The sequence below is a fragment of the Ptychodera flava genome, chromosome 12, assembly GCF_041260155.1.
Source record: "Ptychodera flava strain L36383 chromosome 12, AS_Pfla_20210202, whole genome shotgun sequence".
Lineage (NCBI taxonomy): Eukaryota > Metazoa > Hemichordata > Enteropneusta > Ptychoderidae > Ptychodera > Ptychodera flava.
Genome location: NC_091939.1, coordinates 16,704,764 through 16,731,447, shown reverse-complemented (window position 1 = coordinate 16,731,447; position 26,684 = coordinate 16,704,764). Strand labels below are relative to the sequence as shown.

The 26,684-nt window shown below is 36.0% G+C and overlaps 2 protein-coding genes across 4 annotated transcripts in view; one reads left to right on the top strand and one right to left on the bottom strand.

Moving 5' to 3' along the window:
• Positions 1–288: 288 nt before the first annotated feature.
• Positions 289–8,025, bottom strand: LOC139145202 (RNA N(6)-adenosine-methyltransferase mettl16-like). The gene is made up of 7 exons (XM_070716200.1): positions 7,346–8,025; positions 6,950–7,090; positions 5,613–5,871; positions 5,064–5,133; positions 4,510–4,602; positions 3,590–3,775; positions 289–2,777 (listed from the first exon to the last, which is right to left on the bottom strand). Exons 1-7 carry the CDS (start codon positions 7,671–7,673, stop codon positions 1,962–1,964), a joined length of 1,893 nt encoding a protein of 630 aa, XP_070572301.1. The 5' UTR covers positions 7,674–8,025; the 3' UTR covers positions 289–1,961.
• Positions 8,026–8,059: 34 nt separating this feature from the next.
• LOC139145203 (lissencephaly-1 homolog) overlaps positions 8,060–26,684 on the top strand; it is a 52,627-nt gene continuing 34,002 nt past the window's right edge. Inside the window, exons 1-4 of one of the 3 annotated variants that reach the window (XM_070716203.1) lie at positions 8,085–8,214; positions 8,444–8,540; positions 8,848–9,072; positions 24,255–24,333. In XM_070716203.1, the coding sequence (XP_070572304.1) occupies positions 9,041–9,072; positions 24,255–24,333 (111 nt within the window). In that variant the 5' untranslated portion in view covers positions 8,085–8,214; positions 8,444–8,540; positions 8,848–9,040. Of the gene's footprint in view, positions 8,215–8,443; positions 8,541–8,847; positions 9,073–24,254; positions 24,334–26,684 lie in introns of all 3 variants that reach the window. The other 2 variants (XM_070716202.1, XM_070716201.1) reach the window with 2 other exon arrangements.

The following is a 26,684-nucleotide window of genomic DNA, read 5'->3' as shown; positions in this document are numbered from 1 at the left end:
CTTCCTCAAGTGATACAGGAGCATTTTGGTTAGCAATCATGAACTTCACCAATTTACCAAAATTCTAGCGATACAATCCTATTACTGATATCAAGACTGTCCATGAACGTAAATTCTACATCATATGTGTGTACAGGGATACCATAAGCTCTGAGGATGAAAGACTAAGGAAATACAAGAGCTGATACATCACTTTCTACTACAATATCATTTCACTAAAACGTTCTCTGCACAATTCAGTGTATGCGCCATTAGCAGTAACTTTTGGTGTGTTTTTTTTCAGTATCTGTTCCGTTTGTACAATAAACTCTTTTGTTTGACCAAAATCATGTCAAAATTCTCAGTCTTTAACTTGTCTACACAGCTCATAGGTGTATCATGTCTAATGTTATTGTTTGCAGTTGAAGTTCAGTCTGGACAAGAAATCATTTGTCAACAATAACATTGCAAACATGTATGTACACAGTGTGTTGTGTTTGTAAGGCTAATGAATTGTATATCAACATAGTGCAAGGAAGATGAATGCACGCGTTTTCTCATCAGAAGTAATGAAAATATTACCAAATGTTATAGCTATTGTGTCCAGCAAGGCTATGGACAGTCAACTCTTGATTTTTCTACACACAGATCTAACCTCCACACTGTAAACACGAAAGCCTGAACCAGAGTACTGCCATTAGAAGAGTTAAAAACTTGGAATGTCTATGATTAACATTTCAGAGTTATAAAACTTTTGATTTTTCTGCAATGTGTAATAAATAATGAAATGAGAGCATTTCACACAAAGATAGCAGATTGCATCTGATTAGATAACTTTTACCAAGAACTTGTCACAATGGCATACACCTGAATAATCAAAATACCTAACATCAAACCTTGGGAGTAAAAATTCAGTTTTGACAACATAAATCATTGAATAAATGTTATAACTTCCCACGAAGTTTTTATATGATTCTCAGAATTTTGGAGGAGTAAGTGTATCGAAAATACCAGTTAGTACTGGTTGTACTATGTACAATTGAAGTATTTCACTTGAGAAATCACATCTTTCCTTAATATGGGAAAGACAAGTGCTGTAATGCTAAATCATTTTGCGCAATGACTTCTTAACACATGTACTGTTGCAGATAATAAAATTAACATTGCACATTGTTTTCAAGTTTGAACTTCACAAACAAAATAACTGTTTGAGGTCCTATCATCCTAACTTAATTAACATAGAAAATTTGTGCTCCAGTTTTTAAATATTCATCGAAACTACATGAATCTGTGTGAAATATTTTTTTGAGATTTGAATATTTAAATACAGTATGACATACAATCACTCGTAGGTGGGAAAGTCTGAATTGTACTGATAAAATTACAATGTATCTGCTTAATGTAACTAAAGTTTATTCATACTGGAAAATGTAGATTTCCCACTGAAAAGATACCAACAAAGTGGTCTTTGCATAATTTTAGGTCTGGTCATTCCCTCTTTAATATTAAACATGAATAACCATGTGACATTTGTGAGTACATGAATTGCAGTTGTGTGTAATACAACAAAGCAATGCAGGACAACGAACCACATTTTAAGAGAAGTTTGTTGTTTTTAATATATGAAGTGGAGATCTTCATGAACTTACCCTATCTGTATTAGCAAGATGACAGTGGCTGTTGACAACAGGGTCTTTTGAATGTGGCGATTACATATCTGTCCACAGATTCAATGAAGATATGCACATATCTTTAGATGACTGGGGTTGAGTGAGAGATTGGCTGTGCACTGCAGCGGAGCTCCGAAAGTTTGACAAAAATCCCTTGTATTCAGTGAAATGGACCATTGGCTTATGCATGGACATTTACTCTGTTGATTTCATTTCAGCTCTTACTGTGAAATGTACATACTTATCATGAAAATAGCTACAGACTTAACTCTGAATATGTTATATCATCTGAAGTCACTATGCTTCACTGTATTATCTTGTGGGAGACAGCTGGATTCTCTTCGGAAACTGATTCTTGAAATACTGTGCCACCTGGTTCAAGAGGTCACGGCCTTTGCCCTCAATGAACCTCATCTCCATGACAACTTCCTTGTTGACATTTTTGATTGTCACTGTACATTTCAGCAATGGAGAGTCTGTGTCAGATCCCCCACTATCCCCCGTGGATTCCTGTCTCTGGTAACTTTGCACGGACGACGGTGCTGGATCAGGAACACCGCTGGCATCGCCTTGGGTACTTTTGTTTTCACTTGATGCTGTGCAGTCCATTCCACTAGCAGAGTCCTGTGAATTACCAGGATCAACCTTTGTACTTGTTTGTGCAGTACTTGTACATGCTGAGTCTTGCTCGGTGGAGTGTACTGGTACTTCACTACCAGAGCTTCCTGTACTCCTGTCAACTTCATGGCTTTGGTCAGACAACTCACCATATTGCTTGATATCATCTCTCTTTCCTGCATCTGTCTGTTCAGCTTCCACACTCTTGTCAGTATCTGATGAACCAGGTACACTACTTCCATTTTGATCATGTTCTTTAGTAGCACAACTCTGCTGTTCTCCACCATCATTGGTTTTGTCCACTTTACCGTTCACTTCTTTGCCAACACTTTCAAATCCCCCAGGCTGATCAGTGCCCATTCCTGCATCCATCCTTGCCTTTTTTTCCATTTCCTCCTTCATCCGGAGGCTTGCTTCCCTCCTCCTCTTCCTCTGGTTGGACCATGTGTTGGAGAAGGCTGTCAGCTCAAGCAGTATGAAACCCTTGTTGTTCAACAGTTTGTATTGAATCTATCATCACAGAAGAAAATAGTAATTTGAGGTTTCTATGAAAATGATCATGATATGAAACTAAAAACTGCACACTGTAAACAATTCTATTTTATTGGTTCAATAAAGAGACAATAAATTATTCTATTTTATTGGTTCAATAAAGAGACAATAACTTACAGTAATAAACTGACGTTGTGTTCTCTTTGTAAAGACAGATTTGGCTAACATTGAGATTTGTGTGGTGACTACAATGAAAACACACCGTATGTCAAACCTGGTCACTGGTGATTTTGTGAGCTGGCTGTACGGGTTCTGGACATGAAGTAAACACATGTAAACCTTCACTTACTCAACACGATAGAAAAAGTGCTTACTCACACGCAGACCAGGAAATTTGAGTTTTGGCAACTGAGGTGCATTCTTCCTGAACTGAAGGAGATTATTCCATACGCTTCTGTTGGTCACTAATGCAGCAGTAAATGTAATCCCTGAGGGACCCCACCTCGGGAGGGACAAATGTGGGGGATTACACTGTGTTTGCCATGAAACTATGCCTGACGGGGGTGGGGCAATTGCCTCATGTTGATCCCCCTACTCACTTTGATGGACAAGCGCAGAGTTTATGAATGCCCCACCCATTGAGGTGGGGGAAATGTGGGGATTTACTTTGTTTTAGGTGAGGATTTTCCAGATTGTCTTGCCCCAGGGGGTGGGGCATTTGACAAATTTCCTAAGACTAATTTCCAAATCCCCATTCTGCCCCGAGGTGGGGAAGGTGGGGGTTGACATTGACTGCCACATAAGTCATTTGATAACACATAGCACATTACCTGTAGTTCTGTCATCATTTTTTCCACTTCTTTCTGCACAGCCAACAGCCTGACTGCATGTCTTTTACTCTGAACAGCTTGCGTAATGCTGAGTCTTTCAACAGCATTGCGTACAAAGGCTTCAGGAACTGTGAAAACCATCGGTGGTTTTTCTTTTTCCTTTTGGAACTTCCTAAGCGGGGACATCTGTGTTAAAAAGGGTATACCATGATGAAGAACTCAAATGTCGAAGATAAAAAAACATTAAGTAGTGCAACTTTCAGTTTACTTTAATTTTTCACATTGGCAATGGTTCTACTCCGGAATAAAAAGGACGCGATGCGTTCTACAGACTCAGTACGCCCAAATAATCACGTGATGCCAGTACAAACAAACCCACATGTGTACGAACGCGTATGGAAATACACGTACATCTATTTGCGTTTGCGCACATGGCTTTGTTTGTACCGCGGTCGATTCGAATTCCGGGTTTGGACTATTGATCTCCACCCAGTAATGCTGCGCATGAACAAGTAAGAGATGTAGGGGGAACTTCAATTGTAAATCTGGTGAAAGAGCCAGCTTTCTCTTTGGAAATATGAAAACCATGATGGATGTTTATTAGGACCTATCACCTTATGTGATACACCTCCTTATTGCATGGGCAGTACAATCTGTATTTTGACATACTAGAAATCAATGTAATGAAAAAGCACTACTGTGCACAGATTTGTGAAGGTAGATTTGCCTTATGTGCCGCGTCTCAGAAGCTTTAAACCAACTGGTTGGCTGAAACATGTTCTTAGTGAAGTATTTCCTAACAGCAAATCTGGTAGTGAATAGCACTAGATTCAGACTCCTTAAGATGCTGTAAATAATGACAATCTACCGATCAGATATAGCAGAGCTGTTATATATTTCCAGCAGAGTTGATTACTTACAGGTAGAGAGGAAACATCCTCTGAAAAGGTCCAGGCAATGCCCCATCTCAGTGTCTTGCCCTGGCAAAATTCTGTAGTGGTCACATTTGTCACCTGTGTACATGCAAATGTAGAAGAGAGTTAGATAAGGAAATTTACAGCGACTCTGAAGTAGTATAGAAACATGAAAACCATCAACCAATGTTTATTGCTATTCCAGCTAATAAAATATCACTTATGTGTTTGATATGAAAAGTAATAATTCAAAAATATGACAGTTATGTCTCCTTTGTATTACATGTTTCTGTAGAATGATGTTAATAATATACACAGCAATGAATATTCTGTGGCAGAATTTTAGTTTTAAAATCACGGTAGTATAGCAGAATAGCAAAAGTACCATGTCTTTAAAAACAAAAATCACAGTTATGTACATAATATTCACACTGTTGCTAGCAGCAGGAAAGAGGAACTGACTGAAACCAGAAGCCAGAAGTACAAGTTTGCACTTCCTGTACAGATGCACTCTTAATCACTCTACCATGGCATTCACTTCCTGTCTGGGTCAGTATTACCTGGTGTTTCTGCAGCTCGGCCTTCAGAGGTACCAGACTCTTCTTCCTACCAAGCATCGATGTATACCATCTACGATCAGGTGCAAGAAAAGAAAAAGTTCCATAGCAAATTGTGCTTTTTTAGTCGTGTGAAGAGAAAACTGACAGGCAAATTGCATACAATTGCGCTTGTACACAATGATAATTTGGTGAAATTCAAAGCTTCAAAGAAAATGGGACAGGTCATGGTAAAATGTTGCCTAATGACAGCCAAACACAACAGATTAGCATATAAAAAGGTCAATGGTAAAGTGTTACTGAAAACAAAGTTTTGTACACACTGAAAATTTGAATTTTTAAATTCAAAGATTCTCCACCACTGAATTTCATGTGCTACATGAACTTGAAATATGGATTAGTTTGTGAATGAAACGGCCATTTGTTATCATGTAACTAAATAATTAATAAGTGAGTATGGATAAATTGGCTGCACTACAAGAGCACCTAAGGGTTACAAAATAAGAGTTTTGAAAGATAAATTACAAAAGACTGCAAAGTTTAAAGACTTACCGTACTCTTTCTTTGTACTTCAAACTATCTGCAATGATCTTCATGACAAATGCCACCTCTCCACCCTCCGTAATGGATTCAGAATCAGCTGCAGTGCTGACAGACTTTGGATCCGGCCTATCACTTGTCCTGGACACAAGACCCTGAGCTTCCAATGGACTTCCATAGAAAGGGGGATTGCACATGCAGAATGTAAAGGACTTCTTGGGATCCTCATCAAGCAGTTTACTGAGGATGTTGTCATCATCAGTTTCATACACTGTAATGAATGTATAAAGGTTAAATGTCCGTATACAGTGATAAGTGAGGCAATGAAAGTTATCATTCATACATGAAGTTTCAACAGTGTTTGAGACAATCATCAAACGGCCAAAACCATCCTTATAATGGCTACAGGCACACAGACTCTTGCAAGTAAACATCGTCAGGATGTTTCACAAAATATAGCCATTTGAGTTCTGTCATGTCATACTTTTTGACACAAAATCTTCATTACAACGTGCCTATCAGTGTAATAAACATAATCACTTACAATATTCAAACCAATGAGATGATGACAATTTCACATACGTAGACAACAACAAGATATGAAAGAATAATCCTGTTCCCTACGGGGTTCAAATTCATAATACCATAGTGAATTCCATAGAAACTATTCATAATTTTTGATGTGTAGCCAAAACTGCTAGCATCTTCTATAAATTCTATTTGATTTTATATGCCATCTGTTCTATGAACATCAGCGCTCTGAATATCATGGGTGGCTATTTTTGAAATATTCAATGTCACCTACTATTTCACATTTTTTGAAAAAGACATTCAAACAAAATTTAACTTGTACATTTATTTCACTTCTTTATTCATTATTTTGGCAGACAATTCATTTTGTCCTTCTGAAATTTTGTCAGCACATTCTTCATTCAAAATTCTTCATTCAACTCCTTTGAATAACACAACAATTGGTTCATTTCAATTCAGTAGGCATTGCATTATCAATTTCACTGTGGTTAATTAGCACAAGATCTACTGTGATGAATTAATTTACACGGAGACTGTACACGCACATGCCATTATGTCTGTGAAAATTAAATGTGAACAAGTCATACACACAAAAACCAGCTTCAATTTACTGTAACTCTACAGTTCATCTGTATGTACCCTCAGTTTATTGCCAGTTAAATGATAATTTCAGCACTAAATCTTCAAACCATTGATCATTTGCATAAACAGGATACATATCTTTAATTAAATAGATTGCATAACGTCTTTCTCTCACTACATTTGAAAATGACTAACCTATGTCAACATTTTAGCTAGAACAGCTGAAAATGCATTACCTCTGATTTTGCTGTCTTTGTCGTTTCTTGCAACATTTTCCCTGGCATACTTGATGTTGACAGGGTCTGATTCAGTAGCTACAAACTGCCAGTCATCCAGTACAACACCCAGCAATGGATAGATGCACGATGCTCCAGTTCCTTAACAACAAGTATACATATTCAATTATCAGTAATTTAAATTAAATAAAGTGTATTTTACTACATCCTACATCTAATATTCAAAACTGAAGTTGCACAGAAAAAAAATAAGTGAATAACATGTAAATCAATTATTTAGTCAATTTAATACAATTTCAGAGTTTTTATGGTACATCCGAAAAGTGAGAATTATTGTCTTTACAAAATATTATACCAAAAACAAATGATACAAATTAATTCCAAATATATTCTCACCGATATCGATTCCATTTACATGAGGGCCTTTATATGTACCGCCTTCCTGGATAAGATCTTCAATCCAGTGTATGTAATTTAGTCGCAGGGGAACGGTAGGTACCAGCCTGTCCAAAGGTACATCGAGGTCTATTCCGAAGTCTTCTTTCAACAACGTACAGGTTAGCGCTCGCAGCGCTTCCGGGTTCTTGAAATCCAGGCAAACTTTGCCGTTCAAGTTTATCGTTACGTGTTCCTTAAAACTGGGATATTTGGCAGCTAATTGTGCGAAATCTGGGGGTGTATCTTTGTATCTGTTTCGAGAATGCATAAACCGGTTTAGGGCCATCTCGGATATGTTGCCTTCCTACCAACGAATGTATTTCACGTATTCAGTTTCAAAGTAGGTCACGTTCCCGCACTGTAATTTTTTTCGACAGCGCCCCCAGAGTTTCGTAGACCAAGAAGTTGTCGACGGTAAATACCATACAGTCTGTAATGCGAAAATATCTGTTCAAAAACGAAAACTAACCTGAAATTGTCAAATTAACGGTTCCAAAATTAAGAGATATATGAACAGTCGATACCAGATGATATTGTCCATTACAGAAAGAGTTATGAACGCACCCACTTGAGTGCTACCTTCGACTAGACCGGCCGCGCGCGCTGCTGCAAGTGCAAATCTGACGCGATGGTGTTTTCACTGATGCATCTTGGGTAGTGTCGTCAACCTGCGCATATCTTGATGCGCAGAATTTCATCTAGCTCAACCGTGCATTGTGGGTAATTTTTCAACGTGTTGAGAATCGGAAATCGCTGAAATAAGCAGGCGAATTAGGCGAGAATACTCTACAGTGGTGCTGAACGCATTATAAATTGTCGTGTTTCTGGTAAGCTTTCTTATTTTGTCATCCTACATTTGTCCATCGTAGTTTTCTAAGGTGTCTAGCGGTATTGGAATTTGAAACTCGTCGACATTGAATGGCCGCCATCTTGCTTGAGATGAAGTCAGACTACATTTACATAGAGTTGGGCTGGGCCGGTGAAATATCCAGATTTCTCTCAAAAGAAGCCTTATTTTGGTCGTTCTAAGTGGCATGTTTTCAAAACATGCATTAGGTACTATAGAGGAGACCATTTCATGAAGATCAAAGGTTAAAATTAGTTGAAATTGTACACTGACAGACGTGACGGACGGACACAACGAAAATTTCCGGTAAGACATCGACTGTAATTTTGAACCGTTCAACGCCGTATTCATAGCAACTTCAGGGTTATTTGATTCGAACATCCATAGGTGTTCTCCTGAAGACATATTTTTGTTAGCCAAATTTTGCGCAACTCATTTTGATAGCACTATCAACACCATATATGAGCGCGCCCCCACTCAGGATGAAATGACAGAAATGGCTTCGGAGGGGTGGGAACTGTTCCAAATCGATATCCATGGATAATGTGAAACCTAGGCCTTATTGTTATTGTTAAATTATTTACAGTTTTATCTTGTTTATTGTCCCCAACAGGCAATATGAGTTGATCTGCATACAGATATCATACACATGAAATTTGGATTGAAGTTCAAAAGTGTGCTTGTTCCATCCTTTCCATGAAACAGCATTTGCAATAGTTATAGAGTTACTGAACCAAAACATTTACTCAAGGAGAACCTTCCACAAATCTGCTTTCAAGAGAGCTTGAAGAGGATACTCCACCAAAATGGTTCTTTCCCAGCGGCAAAGGGAAGAGCTGTAAGTCTTTGTTTCTTTGTTTGTGTGAAAGTGCATTCTTGGCAGATCAAGTAGGAAGTTGTCTGCGATGTGTCATACTTTCAAAGGGATTATTTTAATACTGATTTCAACTTGCATGCCTAGCAATTTCACTTTCACAGCAAATGCTGAGATGGAGAAAAACGTGTCACAGTACTGCATGATGAATTGCCTTCTGGTGCAGAAAAGGCATTTATTATTATGATCAATGAATAGCTGTTTTCAGGAAATTAAACAAAACACAGAGTACAAGAATATGTTCAGACTTAGATACCTTATAAGGAAATGAGAAACACACCTGAAAGATTTAAAGACTGTTCTATGTAACTGTCACTAATTGTGATTGGAATTTTCAGAAATGTTTTTGGGAAAACCTCAAAATAGTGAATAGTGACTGTTCTCACACCCACAACAGTGTGAAAACAGGAAGGACAGTTTAAGTATATGCCAACAGCTGTAATGTTAGGTAACTTTGTAGGGTTTGTGTGTTTTGTAAAGTAGGCTGGAGGTTTTGTTGCTGTTTTGAAAAAAGTAAATTTATACGGTACATTGAATGATAATGCATATAGCATGTGCTTATCAAAGATAAAGTGTACATATTGTTTCAGGTGATAGCAAATATACAGACATACACCCATACCCTTGAAATTTTTGAATTGCTGTTGCATGTTGTTTGCAGTAAAATACTCTCTTGTATTTTTGTCGGTTTTTTGATGTGTTCTCTTTCTTTGATACAAACCCCTCATGAATTTTATCATATCATATTTATTGTCAGTAAAGTGACATATTTTGGTGCAGCATGTGGTAATGTACTCACCACCCATTGTTGATATGACAAGCTTTATCTGACGTTTGTGTACTAAATATCCTGGCATTGACCTGTGACCTTTTGATGATTCTCATTGAAGTAAACTCTCCTGTCATGACAAGCTCTTTGGTTTCCAAGCAAGCATTATGATGGTTGTCAAACAGCGTTATAACGCACCCAGATCATCAGATTGACTTTTTATTGCCAAGGTTCTTGTTTGGTCATCTAGTTGAATTTTTCAGGTTAAAACACTAAAGAGTAATGTACCTTTTCAGGACTTACGTACCAAGCAGGTAGAATGTATGTAACAACATGTTGTTGGATCACCTTAAGATGTTTCATACACTTAGAGTGTATAATTATGCTCAGAAAATCATACATTGTTATTGTAGCCATTGGATGTTCACATTTGTTCTGTTTTGTTATCAGGATTATTACTTTATTGAATCATATGTATTCTGGTCTGTGGATAAAGTAATCAGGGATTTGTTGCTATGCATGAATTGAAATGTCAGTGCACATGTTTGCTAATGATCAATTCTTGAGGTCTCTGGCGAAAGGTTGGCATGGTGGTGCATTGCAGCACACCCACTGCGGCATTGATCAAACTCACATGTCTGCCAGTGCCTGCATTGTAAACAATTGTTTCAGAAGTGCAGTACATGCTCAGGTCACCGCAGATGGAGTCAAACTCTGTGAGTCACAACAATCACCAGCTGCCACAACTTTGTGTATTGTTACCTTTGGTAAAAGTCCAATGACTCATAGCTACTAGCTATGATCAATGCAGAGTATATGACAGAGGTCGCGTGCAGTACTGTTTATTCTTGCAAAAAATACTGTTATTGATTGCATATTAAACAGTTGCTCTCATTTGCAAATTTTAAGTTATGCCAATGAAAGTAATATATTCTGGTGTTTTATTTCTTCATAATATTGAGCTCCCAGGAGCTTACATGGCTTTCCATTGTCAATATAACGTATAAATGCGTGTCAGAGTCTGTAAAGTTAAGATTATATTTCAATGCTTGAAGACAATTCAAAGATCTCCTTTATGTTTCATGATATGTACTCCATAAGAATGGTTCAGTTTTCTCTCAAAAAAATATGTGTATAAGGCGAGAGAAAAAAAAATTATCTGTTCAACGGGCCCGACCGACCCATATTTGGACCACTCCACATTTTTCTTTTTTTTCCCCCGAAATCTTTACGAATCTGAAGAAACGCGGAGATGTTATTCAGTGAACATCTGTCTGTAAGATGAATGACCTTCACATTTTCGATGACATTGACTTGAGTGAGATTGATACAGGCTATGATTTGAAGAGTAAAGGTGGAAGCGCATCACAAACATTTGGTCAAGGTGAAGGGCAGGGTTACGCCGTGGAAAATAAACTATTACGCCACGTGTTCCGTATAGCTTAGACACTCTGTACTGTATTGTTTCACCGGCGTTTATTTCACGTCCAACTGGTTGTACAGTCTATATTTTCTAGTGTTCCTATTTTCAGTGTTCCTTGAAAATTCTTTATTGTTCTTTGAGTTATCACTCGTTCCGATTTTCGTCATGGCTTTCTCCTATCGAATGTGTGATTGTAAGCAGCAGTTCTCACTGCAGGACGGACATGATTTGTGTTCCCGTTGTCGAGACTGCACAAGGAGTCAACCTTGTGACATTTGTTTGACTTGGACACAGGAAGAATGGTCTAATTTCGCTCCCTCGCTCGACGACGTCACCCCGGACATTCCCGGGGCTGATCCGTCAGTTTCTGAGTCGCGAGTTTGGTTGGAATGCACCGTGCTCATATGGCTGGTGACACCAACACAGAAATTGGCTCCGTTAGATTCAGGTGCCGCCAACGAAGCTGTTTGTGCAAAAAGGTGTTCGTGCGAAGTTTTTCAGTGGGCGGACAGATTTCAAAACTAATGAGCGGGAGGGGAGAAAATATCGATATTTATTGTAGGCGGGGAAGAAATTTCATTACTTCCAGCAGCTAGGCGGGGAGAACATTTTTGACAGTGGGCACCGGAAAATACTTTGAGGGAGGGGAAAGCTGCGTGCTTAATAGAAACCTAACTAGAGGGGGGGGGGGGGGGGGGGGGCAATGTTCCAAGGTATACTGCTAACTGCTTGCATGGTTTTGTGTTGATCTGGGTTGCCTAGTGGGCATCTAGTTGGCAATGGGAATTTCAGTAGTGGGGAGAGGGCAGCGGGGAGCTTGAATTGTTGTGAGGAGTGGGGAGCGGGCAGACTGTAGATACCGGAGGGCAGTGGGCATCAAAATTCAGTGGGAGAGCACATTTTCAGTGTATACCAGTGGGAGGGCAGTTACGAACAGCTCTAACTTTCCCTCCAAATTTTCGGTCTGGGTCAAAAATAAGAAAAATCGGTATATCAGCCTTCAAAACAGGGTTTTGTGATGATTTTGAGAAATTCATGAAATTTACCTGTTGGCGGCACCTGTAGATTGAACTGTAGAAGTGAAGGCAAAGAAGCTGTTGTGAGACAACCAACCCATGTTAATAAAAATTGAAAAAATCATGAACGTACTAACAACATATCCAATATATGTTATGTGACTAAGAAAAAGCATGAAACACACAAAAAGTGTTTATATTATATGTTCTGTTTAAGAAAACCAAAAAAAAATAAATTCAAAACCAAAAAAAAATAAATTCAAAAAAAAAAAAAAAATCCGACCTACCTACCCAACTTTGAAGTCATCCCGCCCGTTGAACAGCTTTTTTTTTTTTTTTGGCCTAACCTTAAGATTTGTTGGCAAGGAAATGTTTTGTGTAAAAGATTATGTTTACAAAGCTATTTGTAGGGCAGCTCCTTTTGTGCAATTTACATATTTTTGACAGAAAATTACAAAAAAATGAAAGTTTTCAGAATAAATGTATCACACTAGTAATAATGAATGAGTCAACATGTCTCATCATCAACTGGAATGGTTTTCAGAATGAAGAATAATTCAAGATTTCTAAAAACATCTGACATCCAACTTTTTGGGAAGCATCCAATATGATAACATGACTACAAAAATAGATCATTAAAGTAAGGCCGATTAAGTGGATTTTTATACCATAGTGTGAGAAAAAAACCTGATACGGGTACAGTACAGGTACAGTAATTAATCACTCCTTAATGCTTTATAATGTCATAGTGTTATCAGTAGGTCATGGATATTTTAGTTGAAGAAGCTAAGAAGTGTAGGAGTGAAATTACTCTAACATCAACTTTCCATATATTCCATATTGTAACTTTTGAATATTGATAACCAGTGTATTTTATCATAGAGTGTAAAAAAAGAAGTCCTATGATTTTATTTATTCATGGAAAAAAATTTCACATGCTGTTTCGCAAATTTGTAGTGGCAATGTATAAAGAATCAACTAAAGCTAAGTCAACTCTTTTTTTGTTCAAAAGTATTCTAGCTTTTCTTTCAATTCCTTAGTCATAGTCAGATTAGATGTGTGCAGTGTTCTTGAGTTATATTTTCCACAAAGTACATCCTTTAGAGTGCGTGAAATCTCATGTCAAACAAATTAATTCAGCATGGATTGGTCAGGGTTAACCTTTTTTACACTCATTAGAACCATCTGCCTCATTTCATTTCATTTAAAAAAATACTGTACTAAAGAAGGTTTACAGTAGGAATAAATTTATCTTCGTGTGATTAAAATAACCAACAAATATTATAAATTATCTGTTAGAGCGGTGAATTCATGTCTACTTTGCCTGACTGTGACAGAGAAGAATAAAATAATAGAATAAAAAATTAGAGAAAATTTTGTTTTGATTGAATAAATTTTTTTCTTGTTTACCACAGTGTCTCAGCTATTGATGAATCCAGTAAGGATTTTGGAAGGTAGAACTAAATGAAGGCAGCAGTATTGTCAGATTTAATTGTAGTGACTTGTGCATGTGTGTGCTATCAACTGTCTTCTGGGAATATTTCACATGAAGAGGGAGGCAATGGAAAGATAAGCAGGATGTATTAGAAGGTACATAGAGTAGAAGCTGTCAAAATCAGATGTTTCTGTCTTGTAACTGCGGCAGAACTGTACACAGTATAGACTTGGGGAGTTCTATGTCGCTGATTATGTTGCCAGTCGTCTTGAGCAATTTCATTAGGATGCAAGGTCCCCCCTTGTTGCCATGGTAACAATGCCATCATCAGCCCGCAGTGCATCACCTGACTGCAGTGCTTTCTGTCAAGAGCATTGAATAGATACATGTAATTATGTCTGGTCGGTCAAAGACGCCAGTGAAATTATGAACTATTGGCACGTTCTTGATTTCTGAGTGTACAGTTTATTGGATACTTAATTTAGAGTGACAGTTAATTGCATATTAATAATAAGTGGCTAATTTACTTGAAAGTGACATAATGAGTATGAATAATAATTGAACTTTACGGTAACTGTTTTAAGAACAGTTATGTAGAATGTCATTGTGCAAATACATTTAATTGTCTTCATTTTGCATTTTAATGTCCAACTTTGTTTGTACATGTATCTCAAATACATTGCAAAATGCATTCCTTTCTGTTGATTTTGCTGTAAAAGAGGTATGCACACAATTGTCATGGGTATGAATTTTTAGTTATGGCTGAAAGGAATAGTGATAATTAAATCTAGGCATTATACTCAGTTTATGAATTAAATTATTTAAATGATAAAGATATACATTCTTTCCAGTGTCTGTAAACAGTAATTAACTGACATCATATTCAATAATATGCAAATAATGTTGAAATGACATGATGTTATGAAAGAGTCCTGTATTACTCCTTCCATGTTTCTCCTCTTGACCCACTTTTTTCATTTATCGAGTTTTGTAATTCAGAATTTTGATCCATTCTCTGCTAGTAATTCATGCTGTGGGTGTAAACATACATTACAGTGACATGAAGAATTACATGTCCAAATCTACCAGCATCTGTTGTGGTATCTCTCTCATTGCCTTGGCTTATTCAATTCATATGTAAAACAACAATGCCAAGGGGAGGTGTTGGACACATCATGTGTAGAAGCCGCCAAGCCATTAGTGATTAGCTGTGGAGTCAATATTCCTTTACTATCTGGCGTAGACATTCCATACAAGGACAATCTTACATGTAATCTACCCACACGTTTTTTCATGCTTTCAGGAAACAGTGTAATGAACACCATGTATTTTAAACCAGAAGGCAATGACAAATTTCATCAAAAAGATATAATGAAGTATCACATATTAATATATTCGTCCAATGGATCAAAGCCATCATTTGTTGTAAACTTATTTATGCCCGTCAAATTTATTTATTTAATATTTAAATCTCATTTTAAATATCAATATGTTTAAATTACCAATTAAGAATCCTTCAAGATGACAGAAATCTATTCAGTATAATAACTATTATATTGTACCTTCAATGTTGCTGATGTCAGAGCTCATTTCTTTGTCATCAAAATTGTGTATCAATTTTTGTTAACTTGAATTTTATATCAGTAATGTTAATCTAGAATGAAGTGTCCATACTTTCTAAAAAATTACATAAATCTGTGGTATTCTTTATATGCTTTGTGATTCATGTGTACAATTTTAACACATCACAACTATCTGATGTACTTTCCAAATATTGTTGTGTCAGGTGCGTGTCAAAAGGTTCCAACTGCAAGATATTTCATGTTCATCAAAGAACTGATATAGCCTTGAAGCACGTCAATCCTTCCTGCATGTATTCAACTGACTGTAGTTCAAAAGAAAAATCCCATCTGTCAACCTTTCTGGAAGATTTTTAATGAACATATGAAGTAAATTCTAGTTCTGTACTGCAGTGCTTTACTTGCATTATATTTATAGACACTTCCCAGTATATTTACCAATCAAATTTGAGCAAATAGCTGAACGATAACATTTCATATTCAAACAATAGAATAGAAATTATTAATATATGAAAGGACGCCCTGGGGTTAATTTTTACAGAATTAAAAGTGAAATTTTGTTTATGATTTTTCAATTTAAAATTATTTTTATGTGTGATTTCAATATTTGCCAAGTAGACCAGAATTACCATATGTAGCAAGGGCTAGATTGCAAATGATACCTAAGCGTCTATTGATATCAATTGTGAAAAAATGTTTTACAGTAATAGGAGGCTAGCATAAAATTTGTCAGCCACACCCAGTCTGTAGGACCTGTAAATGTGTCTAGCTGTGGATATGTTTGTATGGTTTTACTGTTATTGTCAACACTGAAGGAACTTCTTATGTACCAAACACAGTTTAGAAATTCATGATTGCATTTCACGTTTTGACACCTTCCTAATAATGTACTATTGCACGTAAGTCACATTTCTATTTTGTACACTCAATCTTGACACCTTTCTGTGTTGAATTCAAGTGTCAGATGCCTCAGTATCGTTGAGCTTCATGTAACAAAAGCTCATCAATCATTCATGTGGTATGAATGAGCGTGGCATGCCTGTAGAAATTGCTATATTGTGGCATCCACTGTCAATCTTACATGTAGGAAATTTGAAAAAGAACCTCATAATACATTGACTTTTGACAATAACATACTTTGCATTGTTTTTTGTACAAATTTGTATGATAAAATTAGGTTATGAATACGAATTTATGTGGATCTCTTTGTCAATAAAAGTCACTAATTGATATTTTAGGGTGGGTAGTAAATATATGCCCGTTGTATTTATAGATGGCAAGGTAGCATTCAAAATAGATTGAGTGTACATGTATTTCTCATGCATCATGCCATGGCAGTGTGATGCTGATTGAAGAATAATCAGAAAGACTGAACACAACCTAAGGAATTATTACACACTCTATGCTAGATACTGCATGTACATACATAGCAATTGAAGTCCTATGAATTCTGATTGTATCCATGAACATCGAAGATTGTAGATGAACTCATGAATAGTTAATTAATGTAATTTGGATATTTATGCTCCTTCTTTTACATGTAGAGGCTGATCTTAGAATCATTATTCCGTTGAAATCACAATGAGTATATCAGAAATACTGAAAAAATTAAGAGAGGTGCTGGTATTGCCAATACAGGGTGATTGACTGACCATAGATATACTGGTATTACCTGTGAAGAACTATTAGCTTAAAAAAAATGGCATCTTGTAGTGCAGTGGTATTACCATGTTTGGATGGTAGATTTACCATCCAGTTGGTACAGTGCCAATGCCGGTACAGAATGAGAGCAAAGAATAATAGAGTGATGATAGTAGTATTACTAGTATCTAAGGATGACTGGATGGCCAGAAAGTGTACACTTGTATCATCAGTTACGGATGATACATGTACATGTTAGTATTATACATGTACTATCATATGGTGATGATCATCATGGATTAATGTCGGGTAATGATGGTAAACCCACACACTGGTGTCCTTGTCAATGCAAATAAGCCATAATGCTATTAGGGTTCCTCAGTCATTACAATGGCATTGGCCATTCACCTTGGTGTGTCAAAAGGAACCATGTGAGTGGACAGCAAATTTTTACCTTTGATGATCATGAAAACCCCAGCCATATGTGTTGGTTCCCAACCTCAGCAAAGAAACTGACACAATTTGTATATCATCAGCAGATATAATTATGTTATCGGATTTCAAGCAACCTCGTGATAGGCTTCAAGTATTTGCATATCATGGCTTTTATTCCATTTCATGGTTATAAGTTGATCATAAGCCATACAGTAACAGTGATATGTACATACTCTGTGACGTGTTTTCTCATGATTCATGGAATGCATGGGAAACAAAAGTATGTCCCCTCTGACAGTGTTAGACAAGCAGTTCCTGTAAAAGATAAATTTATTGATGTTCAGATCTCAAAGGTATTTTTAGACTCGCTAGGTAATAAATATTTTTTGACAGTTACATCTATGTCACAAATTGATTGTTTTGTCCACTTATAGATATCAAATTGACCATTATCATAAAAAATTTGTAACCCTAGTGCTAGGGGACGTCTAAAATACAGTATGTTGCCATGCGTAATCATATGGCTTTATAAAAATAATGTCAAGTTATCTGTAAAGTGCATATCATCAGTTATCAAATATTACTAAAAATGTTTTAATAACTCTCTATTCTCTCCAAGAATTTTGTTTGCAAAGCAGCTAATTTGCATATCAAAAGAAGTAATTATATGAATGTTCCATTGTTTTCCTGAAAATTAAATGCAGTGGTCAGTATCCTTTTACTTCCCTCAGAACACTGGATAACGTAATTAGTTATGTGGATAAGGGATTTACTTGTTTATTTATTTTTTATAACTTATTATGCATTTTTAGCTACTATAGACTATAGTCTATAGAAGCTATTGGGATGGGTATCCGTCCGGCGTCCGTCGTCAGTCTGTATGTATGTATGTATGTATGTCTGTTTGTGAGGCGTCCGTCCACTCAAATATCTTGAGAACCGCAGTACTTACTGATTTGATATATGTTGTGTAGATGAAAAATATGATTTTGAGAAACTATTTTTTTTGATTTTTTGATATTGTTGAAAATAGGCAAATTAATGCCAAAAAAGGTGTTTTTGGTAAAAAATCTTCTTCTTCATAACCGCTGGTCACACAGCTTTGTTATTTGGTATACAGGTCCCTAGGGATAACCCAACTTAGATTTGTTCAAATTGTGATGAAATATGCAAATGTTATTTTTAAGGAATTTTTTTTGTTATTTTTGGTTAAATTTTGACTTACATTGTATGTAATTCTTTTACTGTATAAACCCTATCAATTCACCCAGAAAAAAATAATTAATATGATTTTAAATAATTGAATTAATTAGGAAATCATCAAAGCCAAAATAATTTTAGTGTGGAATTATCAGAAAGTTCAACTTTTTTTGACAGTTCATAGTGAATTGAGGATTAAAACATGTAAAGACAACTTTCTTGAATCCCAACTTTGATATATTATGAACCACCATTTATGTTATCTAAAAGAAATTGCTCATAATAGTTTGTCATGATAGGGTGGTCAAATAAATAGAGATAGAGAAAGTTCTAATTTCCATTTATGGTTGACTTGGTAAGGATAAAATAAAATTACTTTTTGAGGAAAAAAATAGAGTGGTCAATTAAAAGAGTGGTCAAAGTGATAGGGTTTTTATGGTAAAGCTGGGCTGTAAGATTCCTCATGTGCTATTTATAGCAATTATGCAATCTGTGTAAACAGTGCAGTGAAAGTGTAACATGATTCCTTATAATGCTTTTGATGACCTTGAACTTCTTAAGTTTCAAACATTTGTCTCTTTAGTGTGCTTTCTCTGAGTACGTACAGTCTCAACTTATTCAACAGAACTACTTTATAACCTGACAGATATACTGTTATTTATGACGTAAATCTTGATTTAAGCAAGTCTTGTTTACTTTAATCAGAATGTAATTAACTCTCGTTTATTTGCTATTATAGACTAATATAGTCTGATGAAATATGCAAATCTGTATTTTACGGAATTTTTTTCCATTTTTGGTCAGTCCATCCTGAAATGAGCTATCAAAGATATCCACCTTCTTCATCAATACATGTGTCACAAAAGGTTATTCTCTACATAACACAGCAGAGCTCTGTCAACTGTTGAGTTGCTTGTTTTTTCAAAACCGCTGGTCAGACAACTTTAATATTTGGTTTACATGTCCCTAGGATGACCTTAGTGAGATAATTTCATACAGTCAGGAAATACTTAATTTTGTATCCATGTCTATAGTAGCTTCAGGGACTTTGGCCCTATGTTTTTAAAATATTAAACCTTTTCCTGCCAAGTGCATATTCCACCATCAGGTCAAGATGGTTAAAATTAATGAAACACAACATATTCCATATGGTGTATTTTAACATAATACTGAACATTTGAAAGCTGTTGAAAACATAAATACTGTAAACTTGATTTTTTGGACTAAAGATGCTAAAACAGACCAAGCCAAGTGGGTGAAAATACGTCATGTTTTGGCTTTATGCCGCTTTTTACTGACTTGGCTGATGGGGAAGTGATACTGTCTGGCAGGAAAAGGGTTAATTTGCTATTTCTTTTTCTTTGTTATGAAAAGATATTTAATTGATTTTACCATTCATGAATATGTAACAATATGTTATCATTTTTATATGCTGAATCAGTTGGGAGGTAAATTGTCCTCAAATCAGACTGATTTTACTTCTTGAAGAATTTATACAACTGACCTTGCAAAACGGAGCTGTTCAAATAGCATTATGTTCTTGATTGCAAGCATGCAAGGCATCCATTGTGATTGAATAGGCGAAACATGATAGATGAGTAATACATAGCGTCTGATTTGTAATGTATGTATTTGAAACTTGTACTCCCTTTTCAGTCATCCAAAAATATTCAATATGCTTTGAAATGATTAGCTACTCTTCGATTTGGAATTTGCTCATTTGCAATGATAAATTAGAACATCTCTTGGTTTGTCATAGGACACATTGTAGGTTACTGTTGTGTGAAGATAAGAATTGGACAGTGAAATTGATCTAAATGTTATCACACTTGTGTAATTGGTTTGTAAAGTTGTTTCAAAACTTGCCTTAGAAGTTGCACTGACTTGTTATAATTGCGTGAAAATCAGAGAGCTTTTATGGACCCCTAATAAACACACACCATGGGAGTACACTTTGCGGTGCACTTCACATATGCAGAATCATATTACATTCCGTACCGCTGCCTGAGTGTCACAGCCACAGCATTGGCAAGTCATCCTCAGAAATGAAGACGGGCACTATCCGTGTTTGGGAATAGTACGAGAACTCGACTTTGAAACATATACTCGGCCATGGCCACTACTGAAATACAAGTGTGTGTTCACTTGTAGGAAACATTTATCCCACACATAGACACTAATCAGTTCCTACCGGCCGACAGGTTTTATTGCTTTACTTCAGCATTTACAGCTGAAGCCTGCTGTGAAACAACACTATCATCCGTCTGTTCTTTGCCTCAAGTTAATTACAAGTACTGATCTGCAGCAAGTTTTGGAACAATTTTACAAACCAATTACACAAGTGTGATAACATTTAGATCAATTTCACTGTCCATTCTTATCTTCACACGACCATAAATCTAGAAAAAAATTAGTAAAAATAGTGCAAAAAATCATACAGAAAATTCAAATGTATCACATGTAATATTCATAAATAATCCATGCTGTGTTGATTTCATGGTTCAGTAATCTTTACACTAAAACTCAGAAATCTGATCATATTAGTTTATCAAATTGATTTCATAGTTTATTAGTACGTCAGGATATTCTGTGAAACTTCTCATGTATGTAAGTGTAGGTGTTGGAATCCTTTACAGCAAATCAGTCCTTAAGACTATGAAAAAAACTGTAACATTTCCTAGTGATAGGTGTATTACTGGAGATACAGATATATGTGACTTCTTAGGTGTTGTTCCCCTTGGCCTCAATGAAGTCCAATTGGAATTATATGGAGAATATGGAATATTTCAGATGTAATGTATATACATATAGCCAAGTAATAGCATCATTAGAGACTGGTTGCCAAACCAGTCTTGTCCTCTGCACTTTTCACATTGAGTTACCTGATATCACCAATTGTCTATTGTGTGCTGTAACTTTACACCATGTCACTATATACCCCATGTACAACTCTCTTGGATTTTGTGTGTAGGTGCTTCAGCTCAAAGCATCCATTGCAATTTGACCCACCTTTGTGCTCCGGTGCAGAAAATTTGGCCTAAATATAGAGTGTGCAACAACATTTTGTCCTCATTCTTTCAATGCAGCCTGCAAAGAATATTGCTATACCAGAGCAAAGTAATGAGGATTTGAAGACAGGATGGTTGGTCACACCATAGTTACATCTGTCGTGTTAACCCAAAACAATGTCCTGCGCAGGCTACTGGCATATTTGGTTTGCATGTCATCAATTGTTGTATTCACACAGTACACTCATTGTTCAGGTTGTCAATATACCCGATGTTCGCCTCTAGGTTCCCTAGTAAAATTTACGCTCTTTTGACACAAGATAATATAGTAGGGTAGTCTGAAATCATGGCAGGGCCCACCTGGATATATTCGTCATATCAACGACAGTGCTCTGCAATATCTTACATGTAATTTGAATTGCCGAGAAGACAAGTTTTAAGTCAAAGCAATCAGAAACTGTCTTGCTGCTACCACACTACAAAATAAACAAAACTATCTTGGTTTAGATTTGAACATGTAATGATATACTGCCATAAGCTGACTGAGGCCATCATACTTGAATAAATGTGACAGCAGTACGAAATTCAGAATTACTGAATTATTTTTGATATAAGGGTATTCCCAAATGCCAGCAGGCAAACCAGGAACTTTAGTCATATACTACATTACTCAGCATGTTCATGTTTGAAAAATATGTTTTGCATTGACCAGAATTTCATATGACTTCAATTTATCACTCACTAGTACGGTGTCAGCTGTATAAATACTCCACCCATTTATTTCAAGGCATTAAATGTGTTCTCTGGTGAAAACTGATACTGATAATACATCATACCAGTTTGGTACAGTGTAATCATTTTGGAAACATAATTTATTCATTTGTGCTATCCATTGTCCCTTGTATCCAAATACTCTCATTTTCCTGAAACACTTCCTTGTTGATCCAGAGGTTTCAGCACATACAATAAAATACACATTCTTTCCTTTCTGTATACTGTTACTTACACATTAATAAATTAGAAATGGAATCAGCTTTAATCAGGTAAAATGTCCCAAGAAAGTCAGCCAAAAAAATTCAAAAGAAAAAGGAGGAATATTAACAGTGGTTTAGATTAACATTTTGGATAAGTGCTTATCCAGCATTCAGAAAAGGGTAAATACTGTGAATACTGCAAATCTAAAATATACTGCTTGTACATATGCCTGTAGTACAATACACAGTAATGATGTTTTGCTCAAAATTGAAGGGTAATGAAGACAATCACTAACATTTTTAAGTCAAGACAATCTCAATTTAAAGGAAGAGAAACGAGGATGCTTTTTGAATATGTGTATGATATGCTGGGGAAGTGCTGACTGAGTTTAATACTGGCGCTCTGCATAGACGTCACACATAACTCTTCCGCACACCTGCTGTATGTACTGTTCAGGATTCGCCATTGTGTATTCAGTAGGAACCTTACCTTAATTCTGCATATTTTCATCTGAAGTCCTAGCAATGAACAAAGTTTTCAATATTATATACATGTAATAATTGTTTGTAAAATTAATTTTTTTGAAATGATAATGAGCTGTTATTCTATTATAGTACATGTGGTACACTCACTATATACACTGGTGTTTTGAAATAATTTACTCATTGCTTCTTTGAAGGATCAGATCAGTAAGCCTAGCTGCAGTCACAGCCACCATATGGGTGTGCTTCTAAGGTCAAGAGAATTGACCTGATGTTGAATGATGTCAAAGACTATGAACATGTGTAGTTGAGGAAAGCCCTAAAGTGGTAAACATGTCAGGCAATCTTCAGCACCAAACAACTTATATCACTGGGTCAAATTCCTAGTACAATGCAATACAGACACCTACATTTTGTATGTCCTCTTTACCTAAACATTAGTTTTCCCTAGTCCACCTGTACATGCTTTTATGATTGTTTTTTCAAAGAATGCTAGCATTGTTTGAAGTTAGTGGTGTTTTTAATGGTTATGGTTGCAGACGGGCAATATAACTACAGAGCATTGATTCATCCTGGGCATTTTAAATGACTTGCAGTTCAGACAGGCAATTATATCCCTGTGAATTGATTTCTAGTAAAGTTGTCAATACTTCGTCTGATTGCATTAAGATTTTTAAATGGGAAATGAGAAATCAGCAGTGTTCTGTGATATCAACTTGTGCAATAATGCGCTGCAATTGAAGGAAGTACCACTATTATATCAGTGTTCATTTTGTTGGATTCAAGATTTTGGTCTTTTGTGAGATGAGTCCATAACAGCAGTAATGAATGCAATGAGTAATTCTGTGAAATGGGTACTTGACAAAATCTCTGTTGTCCATCAGTTATATGTAACACAAAACTTTTAACATATTGCCCTGCTCATTTCCTTCAGTGTGTCAGTTTTAAATTGATTTCACTTCTCAGTTGTTCCGAAAATTGAAATAGTTTTTACTATAATCTGAAAAATATAGCCAGTCTGTTTTGCTTATTAAAACTGATGAAAATTCTGCGTCAGATTTTTAAAATGGCCCGTTAACAGGGGACATAAAAGTAGGTTTTTGTCACAAGTGATTTACAGCTGCAATTTTTTATGGTAATTACAATCCAGAATCATGAAGGTGTTTCTGTTTCTTCTTTCAGAAATAAAGCCATTGCTGACTATCTACGTTCCAATGGCTATGAAAATGCCCTATCAGAGTTTAAAAGAGAGGCTGACATGGTAAGTGTTGACCTAGAATTACCAGTCTTGTAGAAACTCTGTACCACTTGGTTTCAGTTGCATTGTCTCGAGTTGTTTAAACCAAAGCTATTCAGTACTGACTGCATGAATTCACGCTAATCCAATTGTGACAAAAATTTATCTATTCGAATGGACTAATTTGCAGGATTAGTAAATAATAGTTCATTACATTCTTTGCTTTCTCAACCAATATTCTGCCACTCTGTTGCTGTCACACGACAGAAGAAACAATTACGTAGGTGTTCCAAATATACTGAATTGAGGTGACAAAATAATCACTTTTTACAAGTCCAGTCGACTGAATACTGATTTTATACTTTGTGAATAAAGAAAGTGTTTTTCATTCTGTCCCCATCTGCATGTTTGTCATGATGTGAAACCTCTTGAGCATTTGCATTGACAAGAAAAGCAGGCATCACTTGTATCTGTCTGTGTCTTCATTCTTCTGTCTAAATTCCTTCAATGATAAATGTTTAATAACTGAAAAGCTTCAGAGAAAATCCACAGAACCCTTACTATAGATTTTGTTCTGACTGGAAACATGTTCAAAATTTGTCAAGCAAATCAAAGGAGTGAAACTACTAAAATGACATTATAAAGCTTCTTTGAAATTGTTGAATTACGTGATTTCCTCTTCCCAGAGTGATCATTTTCATGAGTGTATCATATGCTGATCTTTGTAAAGATAAACTAAATAGTAGTGAGCTGGCAAATAAAAACTGTTACATGTAAATACGCAGAACAACAAATGTATCATTAACAAGCAACCATACAAATAAATATTGATTCATGATCTCCCAGACATTGAGTCTCTTCTTTATTGCACATACATTTATACAGAGTGATTCGTCCAGTTCAAGAAATATGAGGTCATTGCTTACACAGATCTACAGGAGGAAGACATTCATCTTCATTTTTGATTTTTTTTGCTGAATTTATCGTCTTAAGAAAATTTCAAATGTTTTTTCCACTCCAAGATGTATGGGCTTGACCTCACAATAATTGATAGGGAAAGACACTAAGGGTTGTCCGATTGCCCGGGGCAAGTGAAAGTCGCGTTCGGGCAAGTGAACCTCCGATGCCACTTGCCCGACGGGACAAGTGAAAAAAAATAATACCTAGAAATCGAATTCACGAGAGCGGTTTTCTGGTGAGGGAACACGGACTTAAACAACAAAAAAATTTCATATTATGTCATTGTGAACATTTCCATAAGATTTTTCATAAAATTGCATGAAGAGTTGATGAGAAGAATCATGTAATCGCTTTCAATAAAATGAAGTTCAAACAATACCACGCGTTAAATACCGTACGCTGATTTTGCATATGAAAAAGCTGTTCAGCTGGTGGAGCGTACGTTCACCAAAGTTCATTGCATTGACTGTGAGTTTACTGTGTCTCACAATATGTCGATACGGTAAAAAAAGAAACACACAGTGGTTTTTGTGTTTTGTATGAACGTTTAAAATGATGTAAAAATAAAGTCCAGTGGCGAAAAATCACCACAAAAAGGGAGTTTTACTAAAACGTACTCTTCAATGTTAACTTGTTGAGTGACAGTGAGTGGCATCGTGGCAAGACAGCATGCAATGAAAGTCATGAGCAAGCTTTGGTGTCAACGGAATTTTCAATGAACACTGACTTAATTTTCAGGTGAATAAGCTAAAAGTTACTTGTCCGTGGCGACCAACCTCTCTGTTTGTGAATTTTCCCATTCTAAAATGACTGTCAAGAAGCAATTGGAGCGAGTTTGACATCGAGAAATTCAGCTTTCAAACACATAGAAAAACACCGACGCCTTAGGTTGTTGGTTTAAATTGTATTTAGTCTGCGCATGAGCATTAAAAGACCACCTAGGTTATTAGAAAAACATAGGATACTGGTATAGTGCAATGGTAATCCAAACTTCATAGGGCTTGTGTATGATGTCAGCGCAGTAAAAAACATGACAAAGAAGTACATTATTTTTCAGAAGCTTCAAAACATTCCTTTATAGCTTCAGATTTTTTTCTTTCTGTATATATAAGTTAAAACTTTTAACTGCAAAATACTTTGAAGGTACAATTAAAATGGCTGTTATTTTTTGTACATTAAGACCCAAGAAAGTAAACATACAAACATATGAACTGTTAGAATTTTTTCTATGAATATGAAAGCTCCACTAGCTGTAAATCTTGAAATTTCTTGACATGAAAAGGCTTCCTATTTTTTCTGGTTTTCTTTAAATTCTACCCATTAACAGGATATAGTCTTTTGCAGCTTTACAAAACATTCTTTAGTGAAAAATTGGACAAGTAAATTTACATGTTAACATTATTTTGATTTCCCAC

Coding starts and splice junctions, on each gene's coding strand:
- LOC139145202 (XM_070716200.1), bottom strand. CDS start 7,673: ATGGCCCTAAACCGGTTTATGCATTCTCGAAACAGATACAAAGATACA. Junction 7,091..7,345: donor TGTAAATGGAATCGATATCG/GTGAGAATATAT, acceptor CTTGTTGTTAAG/GAACTGGAGCATCGTGCATC. Junction 3,776..4,509: donor AGGATGTTTCCTCTCTACCT/GTAAGTAATCAA, acceptor TTTTTAACACAG/ATGTCCCCGCTTAGGAAGTT.